General features: G+C 43.9%; 1 protein-coding gene across 11 annotated transcripts in view; it reads right to left on the bottom strand.

The window, feature by feature from the left end:
- Positions 1-23,504, bottom strand: part of DLG1 (discs large MAGUK scaffold protein 1) — a 360,129-nt gene that overhangs the window by 135,195 nt on the left and 201,430 nt on the right. For all 11 annotated transcript variants that reach the window (XM_075938333.1, XM_075938326.1, XM_075938327.1 and 8 more), the window contains 3 exons: positions 17,274-17,418; positions 9,259-9,385; positions 886-1,042 (listed from right to left, as the gene is read on the bottom strand). In XM_075938333.1, coding sequence (XP_075794448.1) covers positions 886-1,042; positions 9,259-9,385; positions 17,274-17,418 — 429 coding nt within the window. The remainder of the gene's footprint in view (positions 1-885; positions 1,043-9,258; positions 9,386-17,273; positions 17,419-23,504) is intronic.

The raw sequence follows: 23,504 nt of genomic DNA, 5'->3' as shown, positions 1-23,504 counted from the left end.
GAAACCTAATGTCAGGGAAGTAAGTTTGCCCAGTAACAGCAGACACGTGATCATAAACTGCTCTGTGACAGCAGGTTATTTAAGGGCTGCCTCAGGCGCTCCTTGGGGCTGCCCATCTGAGTTGAAGAGTCAGGAGTCATTCAGACAGGTATGCCAGTACCACACATTGTAGGTGGCAAAATACTCTTATGCAAGGAGTGAACATCCATCTGTCACTCCTCTCCAGTCAGGACTCACTCACACCCACAACAGCGCAGGGAAAAGGGGTTTAGCCAAAGGAGAATCCAGCTCTTCTGATCCTGCTGTTCCAGACATCTGAGACCGAGTCTGAAATCAAGGCACCGCTGTGAGGGTCCCACAGCTGTGAAAGATGGTACAGTCCCTGTGACATTCCTCCGGGTTACCTGGGTCCTTACCTATTACTTACCTTGAGTTGCAGTCAAGCTACTTTTGTTCTATTCCATGTACGGGGGTTCTGTTTTGTTCTACTTAAGAGTTATACTTCTCTTGTTTGAAACTATTTAATAAACCTTGTTAATTTACCTCAACTGTCTATCCTAGTCCTTGGGGAAGGCCTAATAGCTCCCAATGACAGAAGTGGGTTTGGGGACGGGCCTGAAAGTTAGTTCAGATTAAGATCAATAGTTTTCTGGCTAAGATCAGGGTTACTTCATCAATTGTGGGGTGCATTACACTACATGCCCCCAAAATGTCTGCCCTTTAAATTAGGTCTATACATCAGATAACATGAAACAGAATACTTACTCCTTTTCTCACATTCACGAAATTAGCCCAATCAGTTCACTAGGTTCCCTTGAAATGTGTTATATAAACCATCAAAGTAAAACAGACTGAGGAGGAGGAAATAATTAAATTGAATCCTACCGAAATTATACGGTCTCCTTTCCTGAGCTCACCACTCAGATCAGCAGGCCCTCCTGCAAGAATGAAAGAGATGAAAATTCCTTCTCCATCTTCGCCGCCCACGATGTTGAAGCCAAGCCCTGTTGATCCACGATGTAGAACAACTTTTCTAGGTTCTCTAAAAGACAGAAGGGAATGATAAGATTATAAACACTAATCATGAATAATATTGTTTATTAAAACAACCTTTCTAAGAAAAAAAATTGCTGAAGATTTTCAGAAAGCACACCTCTCATCATAAGAATCCATGCATTTCTTTTCTTGAATGCACAGGTAAAAATACCCATCTGTTATACTCATACACTCATATTAGTTTTTACCATGCAGTGTATATAATTGTTGACTTTTTAACAACTATTTATTAACATATTATATGAATTCCAAATTTCACATAATCCTACATTTCTATTTGCCACTACACTATCAATTATTACATTTATTTTTGTAGTGCCTAGGAGCTTAAGTCACGCATCAGGGTCCCACTGTGCTAAGCACTATACAAACACAACAGAAAGAGGATCTCTGCCTCAAGGAGCTTACAATTTGTAAGACAAGAGCTAACATGTAGATTAAAAAAGGGAATCAACAATTCATCTTGATAAGCAGAGGGCACTAATGTAGTAAGTGAAGCCAGACAGTCCTACTTCAAATATATGCTTAACTGTGGGAAACTGGATTAAAAAAATATGAAATGCTCCAATCACCTATAAGAAATGTCAATGGGAAAGGCACAGAAGAGATACAAAAGAATTATGCCCAACAAAAAGGCTTGTAGTTGTAACTCAGTGACTGTGTTAATATCATGTCTGGTAAATGAGAAGAGTGTGTGACCTGAGACTAAAGTATCAGAGTTGGTTAGAATTAGGGATAGTGGTAGACTATGAGGGGATGGACCATTCCCCCAATCACACCCTTTCAGGGTCTTTTAAAAAAGAAACATCAGGGGAAACAATAAACAAGCAGCTGTCTAGAAGACAGGTGAACTGGAAGATGCAATCTTTACCATCTATTGGGACCCCACAAGGGACCTGTCACTGTCACACCCTCACTTTCCTGATCTTGAGAAATGTGCTGACCAGAATAAGATAGAAAGAGGAATCCCTAACATCATCAACAGCTTAATTGGTTATGGCTCAGTCCCAACCACCACTTGGAATGTGAGACTTAGGTTACTGCTGTCACCTTCTATGTCCCACATAATTTTCCATCGTCTTATTTCTTCTCTTTCCGGTTGCTCTTTTCCCTTCTGTGTAATAAAAGTCTGGCTTAGCTGGCTAAAACTACATATTTTGTAACACTGTGACCTGCAAGGTAGCTAAAGGCAAATGCCTAAAAAGTCTGAAGTTGGTACAAATTTACCATGTCTCGGGGAGACTGGTAAGAGGATGTGCTGCGTCTGTGTTTTTCCAATAGCAAGGATGCAAGTAAATGTCACCACCAAAGCCAGAAGCTGGATTTTCTATTTTTTGCTGTTCTTTTCTGTCACCAATTGTGTATGTTTGCCTTATTTGTCTTTAAGAAAGCATGTCTGGATTTTAACAGCAGCTCTAACTGACCATCTCAACTAATCTCTCTCTCCACCAAAAGAACAGTTATTTCTGACCTTTAAAAGTCATATAAATGACTATGAAATGTGTGGGTGGAGGGGTCAGAATCCTTATGAAAACTTGGTACAGCTAAAGGGAAAGAAAAGAAGGAATGTTGTTAAAATGAAAGTTTTAGTTAATAATTTATATTTCAGATACCTTAACAGTTATTCCTTCTTTTTCTGTATCTTTGATAAAAGGTTAAAAATGTAATGGTGTGATTTTCAAAGACTTAAGCAGGCCAACGCCTCTGTACTTGAAGCCTTTCACTGTGTTCAACTTTTTAGGGTTATATTCTGAAAGGCCATGTTAACACTTTTGACCCTCTGTGCCCAGTTATTCCAAGAAAATTAATGCAACAGCACATCACTCTTCCCCATTCTTTATTTCACATCTACTCCTCTCTGTTGACTTTTTTAAAAGTAATAGAGAGGTAGCCATGTTAGTCTGATCTTGGTAAAACAAAAGGAAAAAAAATTATGTACCACTTTAAAGACTAACGAGATAGTTTATTAGATGATGAGCTTTCGTGCAGGCAGACCCACTTCTTCAGATCATATTCTGAATGTGAATTGAAAGTCCTTTTTAAATACTCCTTCTGTCTTTGGATTAGTGCTCTTCCTTTTCTAATACTCTAAATGTTCTCTCCCCCCACAAATCCACTTTCTGTTTAGCCTTTCCATCCTGGCTGATTCTGCTCCCGATCTTGTGCCCCTCCTTTGTTATCTACTTACTCTGACATCACCAAGAAGTAGCATAGCATAGCATAGGTACAGTACTGGAAAAAGACAATTCTCTGTTCCATAATTGATGTTCTTTGAGATGTGATGCTCATGTCCATTCAGCATAGCTGAGCGTGCCTGCCACATGTACTGGTACCAGCAACCACAGGACATACCACACTAATACCAACCCCGGTACCTTCCCTTGCAACAAACCCCGTTGCCAGCTTTGTCCACATATTCACTCTGCTGATGCCATTATTGGACCTAACCAAGTGAGTTATAAGATCAAGAACACATATTCCTGCACATCCAGAAATATAAGTTATGCTATCATATGCCGAAAGTGTCCATCTGCTATGTACATTGGACAAACATCTCAGACACTTCGCCAAAGGATCAATGACCACAAAACATATATTAGACAGGATCACAAAGAAAAAACAGTTTCTTGCCATTTCAACCAGAAGGGACATTATCTCAACGACTTGATTACCTGCATCCTGCTTCAAAGGCCTTTTAAGACTACACTTGAAAGAGAATCCTCTGAACTGTCATTCATGCTTAAATTTGACACTTTACGCCTAAGTTTGAATAAAGACTCTAATTATCCTACCCATTACAAAGATAGCTTCTCCAATTATCACCTCTAATATCATTAGCTCACAGATATTTACCTCCCCCCCACCCCCTTCTGTTCTGAAATTTGATTTGTCCTTTTCATTTTTTTAAATTGTATCCTTTGGTATATATGATTGTGACAATTTTCTTCCACTATTTGATCTGAGGAAGTGGGTCTGGCCCACGAAAGCTCATCACCTAATAAACCATCTTGTTAGTCTTTAAAGTGCTACATAGTCCTGTTTTTTGTTTCCCTAAGCAGTACCTTTAGGGGCCAGGGTCCCAGCACCCCATGGAGTGGCGTATATATGCCATGATATACAGGTCACTCACTGGCCCCTCATCCTCAGTTCCTTCTTGCAGGAACTCTGACAAAGGAGAAGAGAATGGGAAGTTGAATGGACATGAGCAACACACCTTGAAGATCACCAGTTACAGAACAGATAACTTTCTTTTCTTATTCAGGTGCTTGCTCATGTCCATAGGTAACTGCAAGCAGTCTGCAGAGGTGGGTAGGATTAAGGACATGCAGACTGCAGCAAGGTCCCACCAAATGCAGCATCCTCCTTATCTTGCTGCGTGATGGCATAGCATGACATGAAAGTAGGGACTGATGGTCATGTCGCTGCTCAGCAGATATCCTGGATCAGGACATGGGTGAGAAAGGCTTGCGAAGAAGCTTGAGCTCTGATGGAGTGGGCCCTGATCAACGCTACCAGTGTGCATGTGACACTAGGCTCATGAGAGTGCCAAGCTAGTGCTGGTGGCCAGGTTGCCATGATGAGAATCAGTTGCCCAGTCCCTCTTTACTTTCTACAGGACTCTGCCAACGAGGGGAAACTGAGGGAAGGCGGAGAGGAGGCCCTGTGACCACTGAAACAGGAAGGCACATGGCACGGAGCCCCTCTCAAGACCAAACCAGGAGCAAGATCGGATGCACTACATCACCTGGTTGCCCACGAGGAGCTGGGGGCAATCAGGAAGCATGAGATTCTCCAGCTACCAAATAAGTTGGGGTTGAACCGGAAATCCTCAGGATGGTCCATGAGCACCATTGAGCATGCCACTGTGACTGAGGTCGTGGTATTCCCTGCAATGGCATCTTAAAGTAGGAAGGGTGGGGAGGGGGGTTCTGGAGTGGCCTAGGGCCGTGGTCACCAACCAGTAGATCGCGATCTACCGGTAGATCTCAGGGGCTCTAAGAGTAGCTCTTGAGCCCTCTCTGAACTGAGCACCTGCGCAGTACATTTACATTAGATTTCCTCATGTAATGTAGGCGGGGCTTCAAGGAAGGGGCGGGGCAGTAGATCTTCACCTGTTCTGAGACTTAAAAAGTGATCTTGAGTGTAAAAAGGTTGGAGACCACTGGCCTAGGGGATAGGGCACTGGCCTAAGGAGCAGTGCCACAGAGAGCTGTGCAGAGGTCTGTGCCGGAGGGATGGAGGCCGAATCTGAAACACCACCTCAGGACCAAATGCTGCCCGACGCCCATGATGAGGATTGTGAGAGGCGGCTTCCTCAGAATCAGGACTCTACGACCAACACAGACCTCAGCGATCGGGAACATCGTATGTCCCTGTGAGGACTGTGGTGCTCAGAGGATCTACCGCTTATATGTGAGGACCAGTGTCATGGAAGTGAACACAGGTGCTATGAGGAGGATCGAGAGCAATTGGATGAGCCAAAACGGCTAGAGAAACATACCCAGGTTGACATTGCAAGTAAGGGGATTGATTCTCCCCTCAAAGCCACTAGTCTGGGAGCACATGATCTGTGGGTCTGCATACTGACTCCAGTGATGTGGGAGATATCACATCCTGCCCTGGTCTCTCCCTCCCAGACCTTTGTGGGTTTCGAGGCTCTCTCTTCTCAGACTGAGAAGGGGAGCAGGACCTCAGCAAACAAGAGCCAAATGGGAGCTTCCTTCTAGGGGGACCAGCATGGAAGGGACATGGACCTACAGAGCTGTGCATGGTGACCGGGCAGAGGAGCTTGCTGCCATGTGGGCCTTCTCCTGCTGCCTTCCCCACTTGTCTTCACGAGGGAACTTATCCTGCCCAGCTTCCTCAGGCATTTCACTGGAGCCAGTGGTGACGAATGGTGCTGAGCCATTGACACAGAGGACACTGCACACCAACACATTGGTCCTTGGTTCCGAGTCCAACTGCTGGTCTTGTGGCGCTAGTGTGGAATCCCTCAGTAACACCCACAGCCAAATTCCCCTTTCTTTAATAGTTCTAGGCCAGAAGGACCTTCAGAGGTGACACTTCTCCAATACGTGTCCTTCATCCAGACAACTACGGCTATCAGCATGTGGCTTGCATGTGGCACAGGCTTTGGAGCCAGGAGAGCGAGGCATGCCCCGTTCCCCAAGGTGAGGTCTCTAAGATGAATCCAAACACTAACAGAACGATTCAGAAGTTTCAGAGGGGAAGCCGTATTAATCTGTAACTGGAAAAGCTTAAAAACAATGAATAGTTCTGCAGCACTTTAGACACTAACAAAAAATGTAGATGGTACCATGAGCTTTTGTGGGCAAAACCCACTTCTTCAGATACTTAACTAATCTCAGAGGGGTAGCCATATTAGTCTGAAAAGTAAAAAAACAAGTGGTCCTGTAACATCTTAGAGACCAACAAATATAAAGAGAGTATTGTTGGGGCGGTGCCTCCTGTTCATTATGCTCGCCAACCCCCGTCTCTGAGGGTAGGCAGCCCCAGCCTACCCCTTCCCCTCCCCCAGTCGCCAAGTCCAGGCCAGCCCTGGCTCTCCCCATCCCCACACTGCCCACCCCCTCCCCGCCTTTGCATTCCTACATCCTCGTCACCCACACCATCCCCCTCTTACTGCACTGCACATCCCCACATGCCCTCCTTCCTTCTTCCCTACCCCTCCCACGAATTTGCCGAGCTGCATGCCCCTTTCCCCCAAGGAGCACTAGTGGGCTGGGCAGCACAGTCCTGGCCACTGCAGCAAGACCACATCCCATCCTCACCCCAGCCTTTCCACACCGGCCTGTTGGGAAACCTTTGCTCTGTGGCGAGCCTAGGGGGCCCAGAGTGCAGAACAGCCACCACGGAGAGCTGGGAAAACGGCCGGGGTGCAAGACCTGCCCAGCTTGTGGCAGGCCCAAGAGAGCATGCCTGAGCCCGGACTTACAGAACAAAGATGTGCAGCAGGCGTGTGGGCTGGGCAGGTTTGGTGCAGGGCTCAGAGGCAGGTGGATGCTGAGGAAGCACATGGGGATGGAGCTCCTGAGAGAGTGTGCCTGAGCCCAGACCACACAGAGCAAAGCTACACGTGGGCTGGGCAAGCTGGTGGCAGGTCCAAGAGGCAGGCAGATACTGCTCCAGGGAGCACGCAAAGACTGAGCTCCTGGGAAAGCACGCCTGATCAAGGGGCCTGGCCTGGGTCACCAGCACATGCTAGAGCTGCTTGCTTGAGGGGAGACCTGCCGCATGACCCTCAAGTGCTGTGGCTGGGCAGGCTGGGGGTGGGGCACAGAGGCAGGAAGACACTGGGATGGAACCACCAACCCACGATTTCATGGAGTGGTCACATGGTCAGGGCTCCTGGGGACGCAAAATGACATGATGACATCACTCTGTCCTCCCGCAGGACAAGTTTTGTATATATAGAGAGATGAGCTTTTCTGGGAACAACCCACTTCTCATCTGAAGAGGTGGCTTGAGCCCAAGAAAGCTCATGACAATATATATATATATATATTTGTTCATTTCTGAAGCGCTACACGACCACTTGTTTTTTTTTATGGTATGTAACTACTGAAGATAACAATCTACAACAAAATAGGTAAGGGGAACACTAGCTACAGCTAAGGCTGGAGCATGCTGTTCCTAGCACTGTCACCGGCGGCAAGAAGGAACTGAGGAGGGCGGAGTTGGAAAGTGCCCTATATAGCATAGTTATGCATTCCACTCCAGGGAGCGTGGGGACCCTGGCCTCTCTGGGTACTACAGGAGGCCCCCGGTTCGCAACAGCCTGAGTTCCAAACCCCTGCACTTACAACCATTTTTGAAAGTGCAGAAGGGGCCGAAAACACCCGACTTACATCCTCAGCCCACATTTACAACAGCGCCTATCATAAATGAGGGTTCAAGTTACGATGCTCCCCCGAACCAATCACATCGCAAGTCAGGGGCCTCATGTACTTAGGAAAATCTTCCAGCGCCAATGCATGTGGCAGGCACACACATCCATGTTGAATGGACATGAGCAAGCACTCGAAGAAGAAAGAACTTGCAGAATTGTATTCTTCTGGCTATGTCACAATCCCTCTGCATGACCTAAGACAGTTTTTCTTCATCTACAAAATGTGGAGCTAATCCTTATTTGCAAGATACACAGAGATCCTGAGAGAGAAGATACTAAGAGGTAAATACTGATTATACACCTCTCCTGTTTTACTAAATGTTAAACAATATCCATTGCTTTCTACTGAAAATGACTCAGCTGATCTATTCAGTATCCATGAAGCAGCATGAAGAACAGCGGGATCAAATAATGGTGCATAAATGTGATGGAATGGACATTAAGGGACTATGGGGATTTGACCCTAATTACCACCACTTCTGTCAGGGAAATGTGGAATATCCCAGAAGGCAGTGTGCTAAACAGTGGAGCAGGCTACACTAATTTGCCTATATAATGCAGAGTGTCTTTTGCTGTGAGACTGCATTGCACTGGAAAGGCAACCACATGTGTGCACACTGTAGCAAAACTGAAACATTGGCGGCAGTATGCCAGCACAAATGCCATCAGCAAAACTTTCTAGTGTAGTCATGGTATTAGTTTTACTGCTGTCAATGGATTCAGTAGCAAAGCAATGGAGAATTTCAACTGAACACAAGAAATTTAACAACAGGTGAGAAACACCTGTCAAGGATGGTCTAGGAATACTTGGTCCAGCTTGAGTGCATGGCCTCTGGAAGTCCCTTCCAGTCCCATAGATCCATGACTGTATGGATTTTTTAAAATATTTAAGTGGAAAATCTGCAGTACATTCAAATGATCACTAGAGTGCACTAAATAACTACTCTTGGAACATTCATGTGTCTTTGAAGACTTCCATTTAAATCAGCAGCTGGTAATAATTGTCACAGGGGGTCACTTGATGAAATTTGGTACACGGTCAAGGGATGGCTCCACAGTATCTGATCCAGTTTTAGAGTAGGCAACCTTATATACCTTACGCTGAATGCAGTCTGTATGGCCTCAACCCTACCAGGATTAATGCAACTAGAATAAATCAACAAAACAGTTTTTAGGTCTTACAGAAATAATCACTAATATTAAAATATTTTTTAGATTTATATTGATTTATTGAAATAGCACACACTGACATCTTGATCATTTTACACACAATTGGATTATCCACACTTTACCTGGTAATCTCTTCATCTCCAATCATTTCCTTGGGAATTGGGGAATATCTTCCTGGTGATGATGGTGGCAAAGATTGTCCCAAGTAGCTAGCTGGACTCATATGGTTATCCACTGGCTGAGAATAAGCTTAAAATAAAAGACAAGTGTTTAAGTGATTTAAAAACATGAAAAAGTATCTGTGGAGCTGTAAAACATAAGAACAGCTATACTGGGTCAGACCAAAGGTCCATCTAGCCCAGTAGCCTGTCTTCCGACAGTTGCCAGTGCCCAGAGGGGTTGGACTGAAGACAATGATCAAGCAATTTGTCTCCCTCCATCCATCTCTAGCCTTTGACAAATAGACACCAGGGACACCATTCCTTATCCCCTGGCTAATATCCTTTTATGGACCTAACCTCCATGAATCGTATCTAGCTCTTTTTAAAACTCTGTTATAGTTCTAGCCTTCACAGTCTCCTCTGGCAAGGAGTTCCACAGGCTGACTGTGCGCTGTGTAAAGAAGAACTTTCTTTTTATTAGTTTTAAACCTGCTACCCCCTTAATTTCATTTGTGTCCTCTAGTTCTTGTATTATGGAACAAGTAAATAACTTTTCTTTATTCACCCTCTCCACACCACTCATGATTTTATATACCTTAATCGTATCCACCCTCAGTCTCCTCTTTTCTAAACTGAAAAGTCCCAGACTCTTTAGCCTCTCCTCATATGGGACCCGTTCCAAACCCCTCATCATTTTAGTTGCCCTTTTCTGAACCTTTTCTAATGCCAAAATATCTTTTTTGAGGTGAGGAGACCACATCTATATTCAAGATGTGGGAGTATCATAGTTTTATATAGGGGCAGTAAGATATTCTTCATCTTATTTTCTATTCCTTTTTAAATAATTCCTAACATCCTATTTGTTTTTTTTTACTGCCGCTGCACACTGCATGGATGTTTTCAGAGAACTATCCACGATAATTCCAAGATCTCTTTCTTGATTAGTTCTCTTTCCTGATTAATTGTGGCTAAATTAGTCCCCATCATATTGTATGTATAGTTGGAGTTATTTTTTCCAATGTGCATTACTTTACACTTATCCACATTACATTTCATTTGCCATTTTGTTGCCCAATCACTCAGTTTGGTGAGATCTTCACAGTCTGCTTTTGTCTTGACTATTTGCCACCTCACTGCTTACCCCTTTCTCTAGATCATTTAAGAATAAGTTGAATAGGATTGGTCCTAGGACTGACCCTTGGGGGACACCACTAGTTACCTCTCTCCATTCAGGAAAGTTTACCATTTATTCCTATAGTTTGTTTCCTGTCTTTTAACCAGTTCTCAATCCATGAAAGGACCTTCCCTCTTATCCCATGGCCATGTAATATACACAAGAGCCTTTGGTGAGAGACCTTGTCAAAGGCTTTCTAGAAAGCTAAGATCTACTGGATCCCACTTGTCCACGTTTGTTAACCCGTTCAAAGAACTCTAATACAGCAGTTCTCAAACTTTTTGGGCTCCGGAGTCCTTTACATGCGTAAAAATTTATGTAGAGCCCCAGCGGCCCACTGACTGTATGTGTTGTTCCTATCGATGTTTCCAGTTTGTCAACCTCACGGAGCCTCTAGAGATGTCTCGTGGAGCCCTGGCGTTCTGCAGAGCACAGTTTGAGAAACACTGCTCTAATGGATTAGTAAGACATGATTTCCCTTTACAGAAATCATGTTGACTTTTGCCCAACAAATTATGTTCTTCTACATTTATTCTAACAATTTTATTCTTTACTATTGTTTCAACTATTGTATTACAGGGGGTTATTTTAAAAAGATTGTATGTTTCTCTTAAGTCTCATAAGTATTTAAAAAGGATCAAAATAAGATACTGTGCCAGCTAAGCAGATTAAGGCAAATTTCCCATCCTACCTCATCATATATGTAAATCAGTAAGTAATATGAGTGTTAATTTGCTTGACTATAACTGAAAATAAATCTTTATGTATTTATTTGTTAAAGAACCAAGAATTGGAAATAACAGGTGCCAGGGAGGACAGGAATTACCTTTTCTTGACTACCCAAACAATTTCATTGAATCTAAAATGGAAAGGAAACTTGTCCTGGTAGCAGTGTAAAGGTGTGGAGATTTAGGATCACTTGTGCTGCAGGCTATCGCCAGTTTCCCACTTGTTTAGTACACAGATTCAGAGCATCCTGGGCCCACCTGCCGAACCTGATTCCCAGAACTCAACAAAAGCATGGTATCCTGCACAGCCACTGCAGGAGGCAATTCCCAGCTGTTCTGCAAGTGCCACTGCATCTCTACAAACCCAGCTGCCTTCTCTGGTGAAGCTGTTGCCATCTTCACAAGAAAAGGAAAGGGAATTAGTTCAACTCCTGATCTCTGTGGGACTGGGAGTACCAATCCCATATTCATTTATGTCCATTGTGTGACAATCTCACCCATGCTGCCAGAACCTGCTGCCATATATTGATAGATTCATAGATTAAGGTGTGAAGAGACTATTATGATCATCTTAGGGTTTTTTGTTTGTTTTTATTTTTATCTATTCTGACTTCCAGCCTCGCACAGGCCAGAGACTCTCATGCTGCCATTCCTCTATCAATCACAAAAACCATAAAATCTCATTCTGCTAAGTAAGAGATGCAAGTTAAGGAACTCCATAGTAGCATTCTCTGAAATGCTTCCATCTCCATATCTATGGCCAGATAAAGAGAAGTGGGTGAGTCTCAATGCATAGATGAAATAATGGTGAAGTGAGGAGGGGTTTAGATTGATAAGGAATCGGGGAACCTTTTGGGAAAGAGGGAGTCTATACAGGAAGGATGGGCTTCACTTAAATCAAAATGGAACCAGATTGCTGGCACTCAAAATTAGAAAGTTTTTAAATTAAGGGCTGGGAGAACAATCAACATGTCTAAAGGAGCATGTGTTTTGACTAGAGGCATCCCCTGAGAGAGGAACTATTACTGGAGACTCTCTATGTCATAGGAAGGAAAAGAGGATGGAACATAAAATACGGGCAGGATCTGATGAGAAACAGTCGATTGAGAGTCCCATTCAACTACAGCATCTAATGGCAGACAGCTAAAAGGTACCTGTTTTTAAGTGTTATATACCAGTGTTCCTCAACATTTTTTCATAAAGTACCCACTTTAAAAAAAAAGTTTCCAATAATCCGGCACCTTTAGAACCCAGAGGGTGCCAGATTATCAGATATGCCGGACTGTCGGAAGGTGGGGCAGGGAAGACCGGGGGGGGGGGGGGGGGGGCAGCGCTGTGGGATCAACCTGGCAGCACCTCAGCTGCTCTGCCCCAGGCGTCCCCAAGTCAGCCGCTGCTGAAACTGACCAGTGGCTGACTCGGGGAAGCCCGGGGCAGAGCAGCTCCAATTGTCTAGCTGCCTGGAGCACTTCTGGGTTCCAGGTGGTGCCGGACTATCAGAGTGCCGGACCACTGGATGCTGGACAACTGGAGTTTTAGAGTGTGTGTGTGTGTGTGTGTGTGTGTGTGTGTGTGTGTGTGTGTGTGTGTAAGTAGCCCCATACCTACAGTTTTCAGAAACACAATTTTTTTGTACCATTGCAACACATTGGTTTAAACAACTGAATCACAGCCAGGCAGGCAATGAAATTTTTGGGTGTAAAAAGTACAAAAATAATAAGGCGCTGTAAAACTTAAAACAAAAATTCAGTTTTCTCCAAATTTCAGTTGTGTTGATGTACCCCCCAGACTTCTCTCAAGTACCCCTAAGGGTACTCATACCACTGGTTTAGAAATACTGTTATATACAAATGCTAGAAGTCTAAAGAATTAGATACGAGAACTGAAGTGCCTCAGATTCAGTGAGAATATTGATATTTAAAGCACCATAAACTTGGTGGAATGAGGATAATCAATAGAACACAGCAGAGTACAAAATATATTGGAAGAACAGAGTAGATCATGCTGGTAGGGGAGTTGCAGTATGTGAAAGAAAGATTAAAATCAAATGAAAAAAATCTTAAATGAAGCAAACTGTTCCACAGAATCTCTATGAATAGTAACTCTAGCTCATTAACTGAATAATACTGGGCCAAAACCAGATCTCAGAATGATTATAACAGAAACATGATGATTCCCCATTTACAATTACTTTTCTACATCTGTTAATTAACCAGTTTTTAGTCAATTTCATCATTATACAGCCTTTGTTTAATTCTTTACTGATGACACTGGGTATCAGCCTTCCCATGATTTTCCAGGGGACTGAGATCAAACTATCTGGTCTACACTAAGTAGATACTAGAAGTAGATATGTTGGAGGGCAGGGATAGGGTCCAGTGTGATCTAGACAAATTGGAGGATTGGACCAAAAGAAATCTGAGGAGGTTCAACAAGGACAAGTGCAGAGTCCTGCCCTTAGGATGGAAGAACATCAAGCATTGTCACAGGCTGGGGACCAACTGGCTAAGTAGCAGTTCAGCAGAAAAGGACCTGGGGGTTACAGTGGATGAAAAGCTGGATATGAGTCAACAGGGTGCCCTTGTAGCCAAGAAGGCGAATAGCATATTAGGATGCATTAGCAGGAGCATTGCCAGCAGATCTAGAACAGTTATTATTCCCTTATATTTTGCATTGGTGAGGCCACATCTGGAGTAGTGTGTCCAGTTCCAGGCCCCCCACCACAGAAAGGGGGGCTGGAGCACATGACCTACGAAGACAGGCTGAGGGATTTGGGCTTATTTCATCTGCAGAAGAGAGGAGTGAGGGGGGATTTAAAAGCAGACTTCAACTTCCTGAAGAGAGGTTTTCCTGGAAAAAATTTTGAAGGAGAAAGTAGTTAGAGACATTGAGGCTAATGGCAATTGGGACAAATTACAACATGGTTTTACAAAAGGTAGATCGTGCCAAACCAACCTGATCTCCTTTTTTGAGAAAGTAACAGATTTTTTAGATAAAGGAAATGCAGTGGATCTAATCTACCTCGACTTTAGTAAGGCATTTGATACAGTACCACATGGGGAATTATTGGTTAAATTGGAAAAGATAGGGATTAATATGAAAGTTGAGAGGTGGATAAGCAACTGGTTAAAGGGGAGACTACAGCGGGTCATATTGAAAGGTGAACTGTCAGGTTGGAGGAAGGTTACTAGCAGAGTTCCTCAGGGATCAGTTTTGGGGCCAATTTTATTTAATCTTTTTGTTGCTCATCTTGGCACCAAAAGTGGAAGTGTCCTAATAAAATTTGCAGATGACACAAAGTTGGGAGCTATTGCCAATTCAGAAAAGGATCAGGATATCATACAGGAAGATCTGGATGATCTTGTAAATTGGAGTGATAGCAATAGGATGAAATTTAATAGTGAGAAGTGTAAGGTTATGCATTTAGGGATTAATAACAAGAATTTTAGTTATAAGCTGGGGACACATCAGTTGGAAGTAACGGAGGAGGAGAAGGACCTTGGAGTCCTGGTTGATTATAGAATGACTATGAGCAGCCATTGTGACATGGCCGTGAAAAAGGCTAATACGATCTTGGGATGTATTAGGCGAGGTATTTCCAGTAGGGATAAGGAGGTGTTAGTGCCATTATACAAGGCATTGGTGAGACCCCATTTGGAATACTGTGGGCAGTTCTGGTCTCCCATGTTTAAGAAGGATGAATTCAAACTGGAACAGGTACAAAGAATGGCCACTAGGATGATCCGAGGAATGGAAAACCTGTCTTATGAAAGGAGACTCCAGGAGCTTGGCTTGTTTACTTTAACCAAAAGAAGGCTGAGGGGGGACATGATTGCACTTTTTAAATATATTAGAGGGATAAATACCAGGGAGGGAGAGGAATTATTTAAGTTTAATACCTATGTGGACACAAGAACAAATGGATATAAGCTGGCTAGTAGGAAGTTTAGACTTGAGATTAGATGAAGGTTTCTAACCATTAGAGGAGTGAGGTTCTGGAACGGCCTTCCAAGGGAAGTAGTGGGGGCAAAAGATCTATCTGGTTTCAAGATTAAACTAGATGGGTTTATGAAGGGGATGGTTTGATGAGATAACATGATCTTGGTAACTAATTGACCATTCATTATCAGTGGGAAATAGGTCAATGGAGGGACGATAGGAGTTACTATAGAGAACTTTCTGGGTGTCTGGCTGATGAGTCTTGCCCACATGCTCAGGGTTTAGCTGATTGCCATATTTGGGGTCGGGAAGGAATTTTCCTCCAGGGTAGATTGGCAGAGGCCCTGGAGGTTTTTCGCCTTCCTCTGTAGCATGGGGTATAGATCACAGCTAGAGGATTCTCTGCATCTTGGGGTCTTCAAAGTATTTGAAGGCTTCAATATCTGAGATATAGGTGAGAGGATTATTCTAGGAGGGGTGGGTGAGATTTTGTGGCCTGCACTGTGCAGGGGGTCAGACTAGATGATCATAATGGTCCCTTCTGACCTTAAAGTCTATGAGTCTATGAGTCTAGGTTCCAAAGAGGATGGAGAGGGGCTGTGACGGATGGCAGAACAAGGAGCAATAGTTTCAAGTTACAGTGAGGGAGGTCTAAGTGGTATATTAGGAAAAACTATTTCACTAGGAGGGTGGTGAAGCACTGGAATGAGTTACCTAAGGAGGTGGTGAAATCTCCATCCCTAGAGGATTTTAAGTCTCAGCTTGACAAAGCCTTGGCTGGATTGATTTAGTTGGGATTGGTCCTGCCTTGGGCAGGGGTTTGGACTTGATGACCTCCTGAGGTCTCTTCCATCTCTATGAGTCTATGATTCTATGAAGTGTATCTGTTCAGATCCTGTAAGAAAAACCTTTTATTGTTGCTGTTTATTTTGTTTAGTTTTAATCCTTACTATTCGAACAAAATAACCCCACAATCACAAAACTTTAGTTGAAAACATTCCGATTAAAGAGGGAAGAGAAAGATGCAATAAAACAAAGAGAAGAAAATAAATGAAAAACCAAAGGAAGTGAATAACAATAGCTACAAATATGAAATTATGAAATGAAGACAACTGATAAAGTCAAAGGTTTCAAGGAGAAATCCATGACAAACAAGGCTCAGGACACAAAGAAGGAATTTTAAAAATGTATTAAGAGAAAAAAAAACCTCTGGGGTTCCATGAGTTGAGACCTTTTGTTTACTGTTGCCCATGTGCAGGGTTGCCAGATTCTACTCATTTCCATCCACATAGATTTTTTTCCTATTGATATTAGTTAAGTGACACTTGCTTAAAGCAAGGGCACAAAGTGAGGTGTATTCTGATTGCACACAATATTGACCAGGAGAGCTGTGCACTCCCTATGTATCCAAAGAGCTGCTATGGCTCAATTGGTACAGCCTGCAAGTTCTAGATACACATGCGCAGTTAGCAAAACTACCTATGCCAGGAGAGGATCTTAGCTACAACAATCTTCAGCCCACCTTTCTTTGTACAGGATCTTTGTAGTTACTACGTGTACCTCACAGCAACTAGTAGCAGGTGTCTTTGTTTTAATATATTTTATTCCACACATATGGACTGCTTAAAACACACGTATATATGGGGGTGTGTGTGAGAATTTTCTTTAAAATAATTCAACCTGCCCAAAAGAAAATTCGATCCCCCTACTGCACCTCAATCCCCTGACCCAGGTCACAACTGCCTTCTTCATCCACATTCCCTCCCAGACATCACACGCCCACGTGCACCCCAATTCCTTACCCCAAGCTCCCTTCTGCACCCAACCTCCATCCCGACACCACACCTCTTCCATTAATATCACGGAAGAGGGCGGCCCTTGACCACTTACCAAAATCTTGGAGTGTACCCCCCATCAAAAATATTGCCCACCCATGTGCTAGACCATGATGCCTTTCTGCTTAATTGTTATAAGTCTTAGGAGAACATTTTCGTACTAATCTCATATTTCCCGTCAACGAAATTCTTAATTTTAAAATGTTAATGTTTTAAATATGTTATATAGTTTGTGTTAACCATAACTTTAAAGCCAGATATGTCTATAAAAAATAAGTAGTAAAGATAAGCTAAACTTACAGTTGTTGATGTCTGGAGGGGCATAACTATCATTCATGAACATGCTGGTAGGTTTTGCAACTTTCAGATAAACAAAATCAGATGTGTTTTTTAAGGCAGTCACTGCTTCTTCATGTGTAACTTCTTCTAAGCAAACACTGTTGACCTAAAGATAAAGAAAACATGAACTCATCCTTAAAAAAAAAAAAACAAAAACAAAAAAAGGTAAGCTTCCATAAAGTTTCACACAAAAGTTCTCTCAAACTCCTTGGAGCATCCCAGGATCCGTAGTCCTTATTTTTGGTACATTATGCCACAGATCTATTAGATCCTATAGCACCATAGTTGATGTACGATGCTTTGTTCATAAACAGAAAAGGGAAGTGGTTGCCCAAACAGTAATAAAATCTATGTTGGATATAGCATAGCAAAAGGATAGCAAGCATGGTTTTGGGATACTGGATGGATGAAATACTATGAAGAGCTCCCCATAAACATTCAGAAATCTACTTAATTAGCCTCCTTCAAATCTGTCAAAACCCCTCTCCTTTGCTATGAAGCCCACAAAAAAAAAAAAAAAAAAAAAATCTGACAAAGGTTAGGCCATTGGCGAGACAAAAGCACAGGCTTTCCGACTAACTGATATTGTCTCACCATTTTTCCTTGTATTACACCATCTAATTACAGCCATCTTGTCTTCTACTTACACTGTAAGCTCTTTGGAGCAGGCTGTCTTCATTCTGTGTTTGTGCAGCACCTAGAATAATGGGCTGCTGTTCTATGACTAGAACTCAAGACAGTATGGCGGTGGAAATAAACTATTATACTATTATAAAAGGAGAGACGCCCGACACACTGTCACAGAGAACATTTGAGAAGACTTGAGTGACCTAGTGTCACCCCCTCCAATGAGGCCCCACCCCCACCACGGGGAGGGGAGAAAAGGAGGAGCAGTATGCCGAGCACGCGCTACTCCCTCCCCATCTTTCCCCACACACCCACTACAGGGAGAAGAAGAGTGTGTGCTCGCCCTATCATCCCAGGAGCAACAGGGAGGGAAGGGGATGCAGGGCACCAAACTCTACCCCTCCACCTCTGAGAGCAGCAGGGAGGGAAAAGGCCACACGACTAGAATCTCCCCACCCCCAGATGCAGTGGGGAGGGAGGAAGCCCTGCGGCCCAAGCCTCCCCAGCCCTGGGAGCAGTGGGGAAGGAGGAAGCCATGTACACAGGTAGAAGAAGAGCGCGCATGCCCAAACATCCCTGGAGCAGCAGGGAGGGAAGAGGCCACATGATCTGAACCTACCCCACCCCAGGGAGCAGCAGGGATGGAGGAGGCCCTGTGGCCCGAATTGGCCCAAGCCTCCGTGGCCCGGGGAGGAAGGAAGCCACGTGGTTCCAGTCTCCCCAGTCCCGGAGCAGTGGGAAGGGAAGCAGCTGCATGTCCCAAGCCTCACTGCCCCTGGGAACAGCAGGGAGAGAGAAGGCCACGTGTACGTCTACCATCACAACAGGACATGTAATACTAGTAATAATAAATCTGAGATGTTATTTGTTTCTAATTTGTTTCTTATGCATACAGAATTATTATGTCAAGTGATTAAAATGTAATAAATTGCTGAATTAATCATGTTAAATAGAAAACAATTTATATATTTTGATGCTTTCTGCATCTCCAATTTTTTTTTTATTACAACACAGAATATGAAGTGTACAGTGCTCATTTCATACTTACTTTTTATTACAAAGCCTTACATTTTCAATAGTGATAGAAATGTAGCCGTGTTAGTCTGGGGTAGTTGAAGCAAAATGCAGGCCAATGTAGCACTTTAAAGACTAACAAGATGGTTTATTAGATGATGAGCTTTCGTGGGCCAGACCCACTTCCTCAGATCAAATAGTGGAAGAAAGTAGTCACAACCATATATACCAAAGGATACAATTAAAAAAATGAACAAATATGAAAAGGACAAATCACATTGCAGAACAGGAGGGGGATGCGGGGGAAGGGGGGGGGGGAAGGAAGGTAAGTGTCTGTGAATTGATGATATTAGAGGTAGGGAGAGTGGGATGTTTGTGAGTTAATGGTATTACAGGTGATAATTGGGGAAACTGTCTTGGTAATGGGTGAGATAGTTCAAATTCTTGTTAAGTCCTTGATCCCGGTGACTTGTTACAGTTAAGTTTATCAATTTGTTCCAAAACCTCCTTTCATGACACCTTAATCTGGGACAATTCCTTAGATTTGTCACCTAAAAAGAATGGCTCAGGTTTGGGAATCTCCCCAATATCCTCAGCCATGAGGACTAAAGAAAAAAAGAATTAATTTAGCTTCTCTGCTATGACTATCATCTTTGAGTGATCCTTTAGGATCTCGATTGTCTAAGAGCCCCACTGGTTGTTTAGACTGCTTCCTGCTTCTGATGTACTTAAAAACACTTTACTCTTACTTTTTGAGTTTTTGGCTAGCTTTTCTAATTGTATTTTAACACTTAATATGACAAAGTTTATGGTCCTTTCTATTTTCCTCACTAAGATTTGACTTCCACTTTTTAAAAGATATCTTATCTGTCATGGATTTTTATCTGGTTAAGCCATGGTGGCACTTTTTTGGTTCTCTTACTATGTTTTTTAATTTGGGGGTATACATTTAAGTCAGGCCTTTATTATGGTGTCTTTGAAAAATTTCCATGCAGCCCGCAGAGATTTTACTTTTGTCACTGTATCTTTTTATTTCTGCTTCACTAACTTCCTCATGTTTGTGTAGTTCCCCTTTCTGAAATTAAATGCCAAAGTGTTGGGCTGCTGAGGGGTTTTCCCACCACAGAGATGTTAAATTTTATTACATTATGGTCACTATTTCTAAGCAGTCCAGTTATATTTACCTCTTGAACCAGATTCTGCATTCCACTTAAGACTAAATCAAGAATAACCTCTCCCCTTGTAGGTTCCAAAACCAGTTGCTCCAAGAAGCACTCATTTAAGGTATCAAGAAAATTTCTCTCTGTATCCCATCCTGAGGTGATGTGCACCCAGTCAATATAGGAATAGTTGAAATTTCCCACTATTAATTTGACAGCGTCTCTAAACTCCCTTAGCATTTCATAGTCACTATTACTGTCCTGATCAGGTGGTCAATAATATATCCCTACTGCTATATTCTTATTATCAGAGCATGGAATTACTATCTATAGAGATTCTATTGAACATTTTGGCTCATTTAAGAATTTTACTTCATTTGATTTTACATTTTCTTTCACATATAAATGTCACTCCTCCACCAGCATTACCTGTTCTGTCCTTCCAATATTTTGTACCCTGGTATGTACTGTACCATGTTGGTGGCCGACTGCCGCTGGGGCTACCTTGTGGGTTGGATGGCGTTTCAGGCCTAGAACATGTGGTGGCTGGGGTGGTTGCTGCCACCACATGTTGAAGACGTGGGTGGGCAAGCTGGAGACCAGAAAAGTGGGGTGTTGCAGCTGAGGTTGGGCTGGGGACTGGAGGGGGGTGTTGCATCCGCAGGCAGATTGGGGAGGGTTGCAGCCATGAGTGGGTTGGGGACTGAAGGGGGAATGCTGTAGGAGTAATAAAGTATCAGTGATCTAAGATGAATTGAGGTCAAAAGATGTTGAAGGTTTAATCTATGAGGAGAAAATTGCCTGAAGCGGCAGGAGGACTCTATCGGAGGGCAGTAGAAGAGGAATTGAGGGGAGGTGGTCGGGCCGTGCTCAATTGTCAACTGCCACCACCATGAGAGGTTCTCTGCACACGCATGGCCAAACTGCTAACTGCTATGAAAAAGTTTCCGATCTGTGGCTCTGGGAAAGACCAGTCTGTGACGGGGCAGGCGGACGACCCGCCCCACCCCGCACTGGGATGGCCTCCGAGGAGGAGGAGGACGAAGGCCCGGAGGGGGAATTAAGTGGCTGGGAGCGCGCCGCTAAAAGGCGGCGCCGAGTGACGGCACGGCCTATAGTCCGCAGCCCGGTCCGGCGCTTTTCGGTGATGTCAGCGGGGGCGCCGGCCGGGACACCAAGGAGGGCGGGGGTCCGGGCGCGGACATGACGTCAGTCCCAGGCGCCGACGGGCGGGAAATTCAAAAGGGCCGCAACCGCGGCCACAGAGGGGAGAGTGTTCGGTCCTGGGAGGAACCCCAGGACCTGCCAAGGAGCCCAGACCCTGAGAAGTACAGGTGGCCAGGAAGTCCCCGAGGCGGGGGACGGAGGGTAAGCTTATCCCCACGGTGGGGGAACCAGTAAAAAAAACCGACTGGGAAGAAGGGACCCAGTGGAGGGTTTGGGGGATCTTGACCCCCTCCACTGACAGGGGACGCATGTCCCCTTCTTAGGGCCCTGGGTCGGGGCTCGGAGAGAGGGAGGGCCCGAGCCCCCTTCCCGGTCCCCCTGGGATCCGCATAGGCTCGGACCGTGCTGAAGGTACGAGCGATACGCTAGGGCCAGGAGGCCAGCCGTGGAGTAAAGCTCCCACATAAGACGGTGGTCCACCCGAACTCGGGGTGGCCTTTAAGGGGACGGTTACACCGTCACCTACAGTGGAGCACCCATGGGGACATCACCCAAAGAAGAACTTCTGCTTTTTGCATATGCATAGTACTGACTTGCTTATCATAGAATCATAGAATAATAGGACTGGAAGGGACCTCAAGCGGTCATCGAGTCCAGCCCCCCGCCCTCAAGGCAGGACCAAGCTCCACCTACACCATCCCTGACAGATGTCTATCTAACCTGTTCTTAAATATCTCCAGAGAGGGAGATTCCACCACCTCCCTTGGCAATTTATTCCAATATTTGACCACCCTGACAGTTAGGAATTTTTTCCTAAAGTCCAATCTAAACCTCCCCTGCTGCACTTTAAGCCCATTACTCCTTGTCCTGTCCTCAGTAACCAAGAGGAACAAATTTTCTCCTTCCTCCTTGTGACACCCTTTTAGATATTTGAAAACCGCTATCATGTCCCCCCTTAATCTTCTTTTTTCCAAACTAAACAAGCCCAGTTCATGAAGCCTGGCTTCATAGGTCATGTTCTCTAAACCTTTAATCATTCTTGTCGCTCTTCTCTGGACCCTTTCCAATTTCTCCACATCTTTCTAGAATTGTGGCGCCCAGAACTGGACACAGTACTCCAGCTGAGGCCTAACTAGTGCAGAGTAGAGCGGCAGAATGACTTCACAAGTTTTGCTTACAACACACCTGTTGATACAACCTAGAATCATATTTGCTTTTTTTGCAACAGCATCACACTGTTGACTCATATTCAACTTGTGGTCCACTATGACCCCTAGATCCCTTTCAACCATGCTCCTTCCTAGACAGTCGCTTCTCATCTTGTATGTATGGAACTGATTGTTCCTTCCTAAGTGGAGCACTTTGCATTTCTCTTTATTAAACCTCCTCCTGTTTACCTCTGACCATTTCTCTAACTTGCTAAGGTCATTTTGAATTATGTCCCTATCCTCCAAAGAAGTTGCAACCCCACCCAGTTTGGTATCATCTGCAAACTTAATAAGCGTACTCTCTATCCCAATATCTACATCATTGATGAAGATATTGAACAGTACGGGTCCCAAAACAGACCCTTGAGGAACTCCACTTGTTATCCCTTTCCAGCAGGATTTAGAACCGTTAACAACAACTCTCTGACTACGGTTATCCAGCCAATTATGCACCCACCTTATCGTGGCCCTATCTAAGTTATATTTGCCTAGTTTATCAATAAGAATATCATGCGAGACCGTATCAAATGCCTTACTAAAGTCTAGGTATATGACATCCACCGCTTCTCCCTTATCCACAAGGCTCGTTATCCTATCAAAGAAAGCTATCAGATTAGTTTGGCATGACTTGTTCTTCACAAACCCATGCTGGCTATTCCCTATCACTTTATTACCTTCCAAGTGTTTGCATATGATTTCCTTAATTACCTGCTCCATTATCTTCCCTGGGACAGACGTTAAACTGACCGGTCTGTAGTTTCCTGGGTTGTTCTTATTCCCCTTTTTATAGATGGGCACAATATTTGCCCTTTTCCAGTCTTCTGGAATCTCCCCTGTCTTCCATATCTAAAGGGTCAGATCTATCAGCTCCTTGAGTATCCTGGGATGCATTTCATCAGGACCTGGTGACTTGCTGACATCTAACTTTCCTAAGTGATTTTTAACTTGTTCTTTGTGTATCCTATCTTCTAAACTTACCCTCTCTCTGCTTGTATTCACTACGTTAGGCACACCTC

Source organism: Pelodiscus sinensis, chromosome 10 (genome assembly GCF_049634645.1).
Source record: "Pelodiscus sinensis isolate JC-2024 chromosome 10, ASM4963464v1, whole genome shotgun sequence".
Classification (NCBI taxonomy): domain Eukaryota; kingdom Metazoa; phylum Chordata; order Testudines; family Trionychidae; genus Pelodiscus; species Pelodiscus sinensis.
This window is presented reverse-complemented; position numbering and strand designations above follow the sequence as displayed.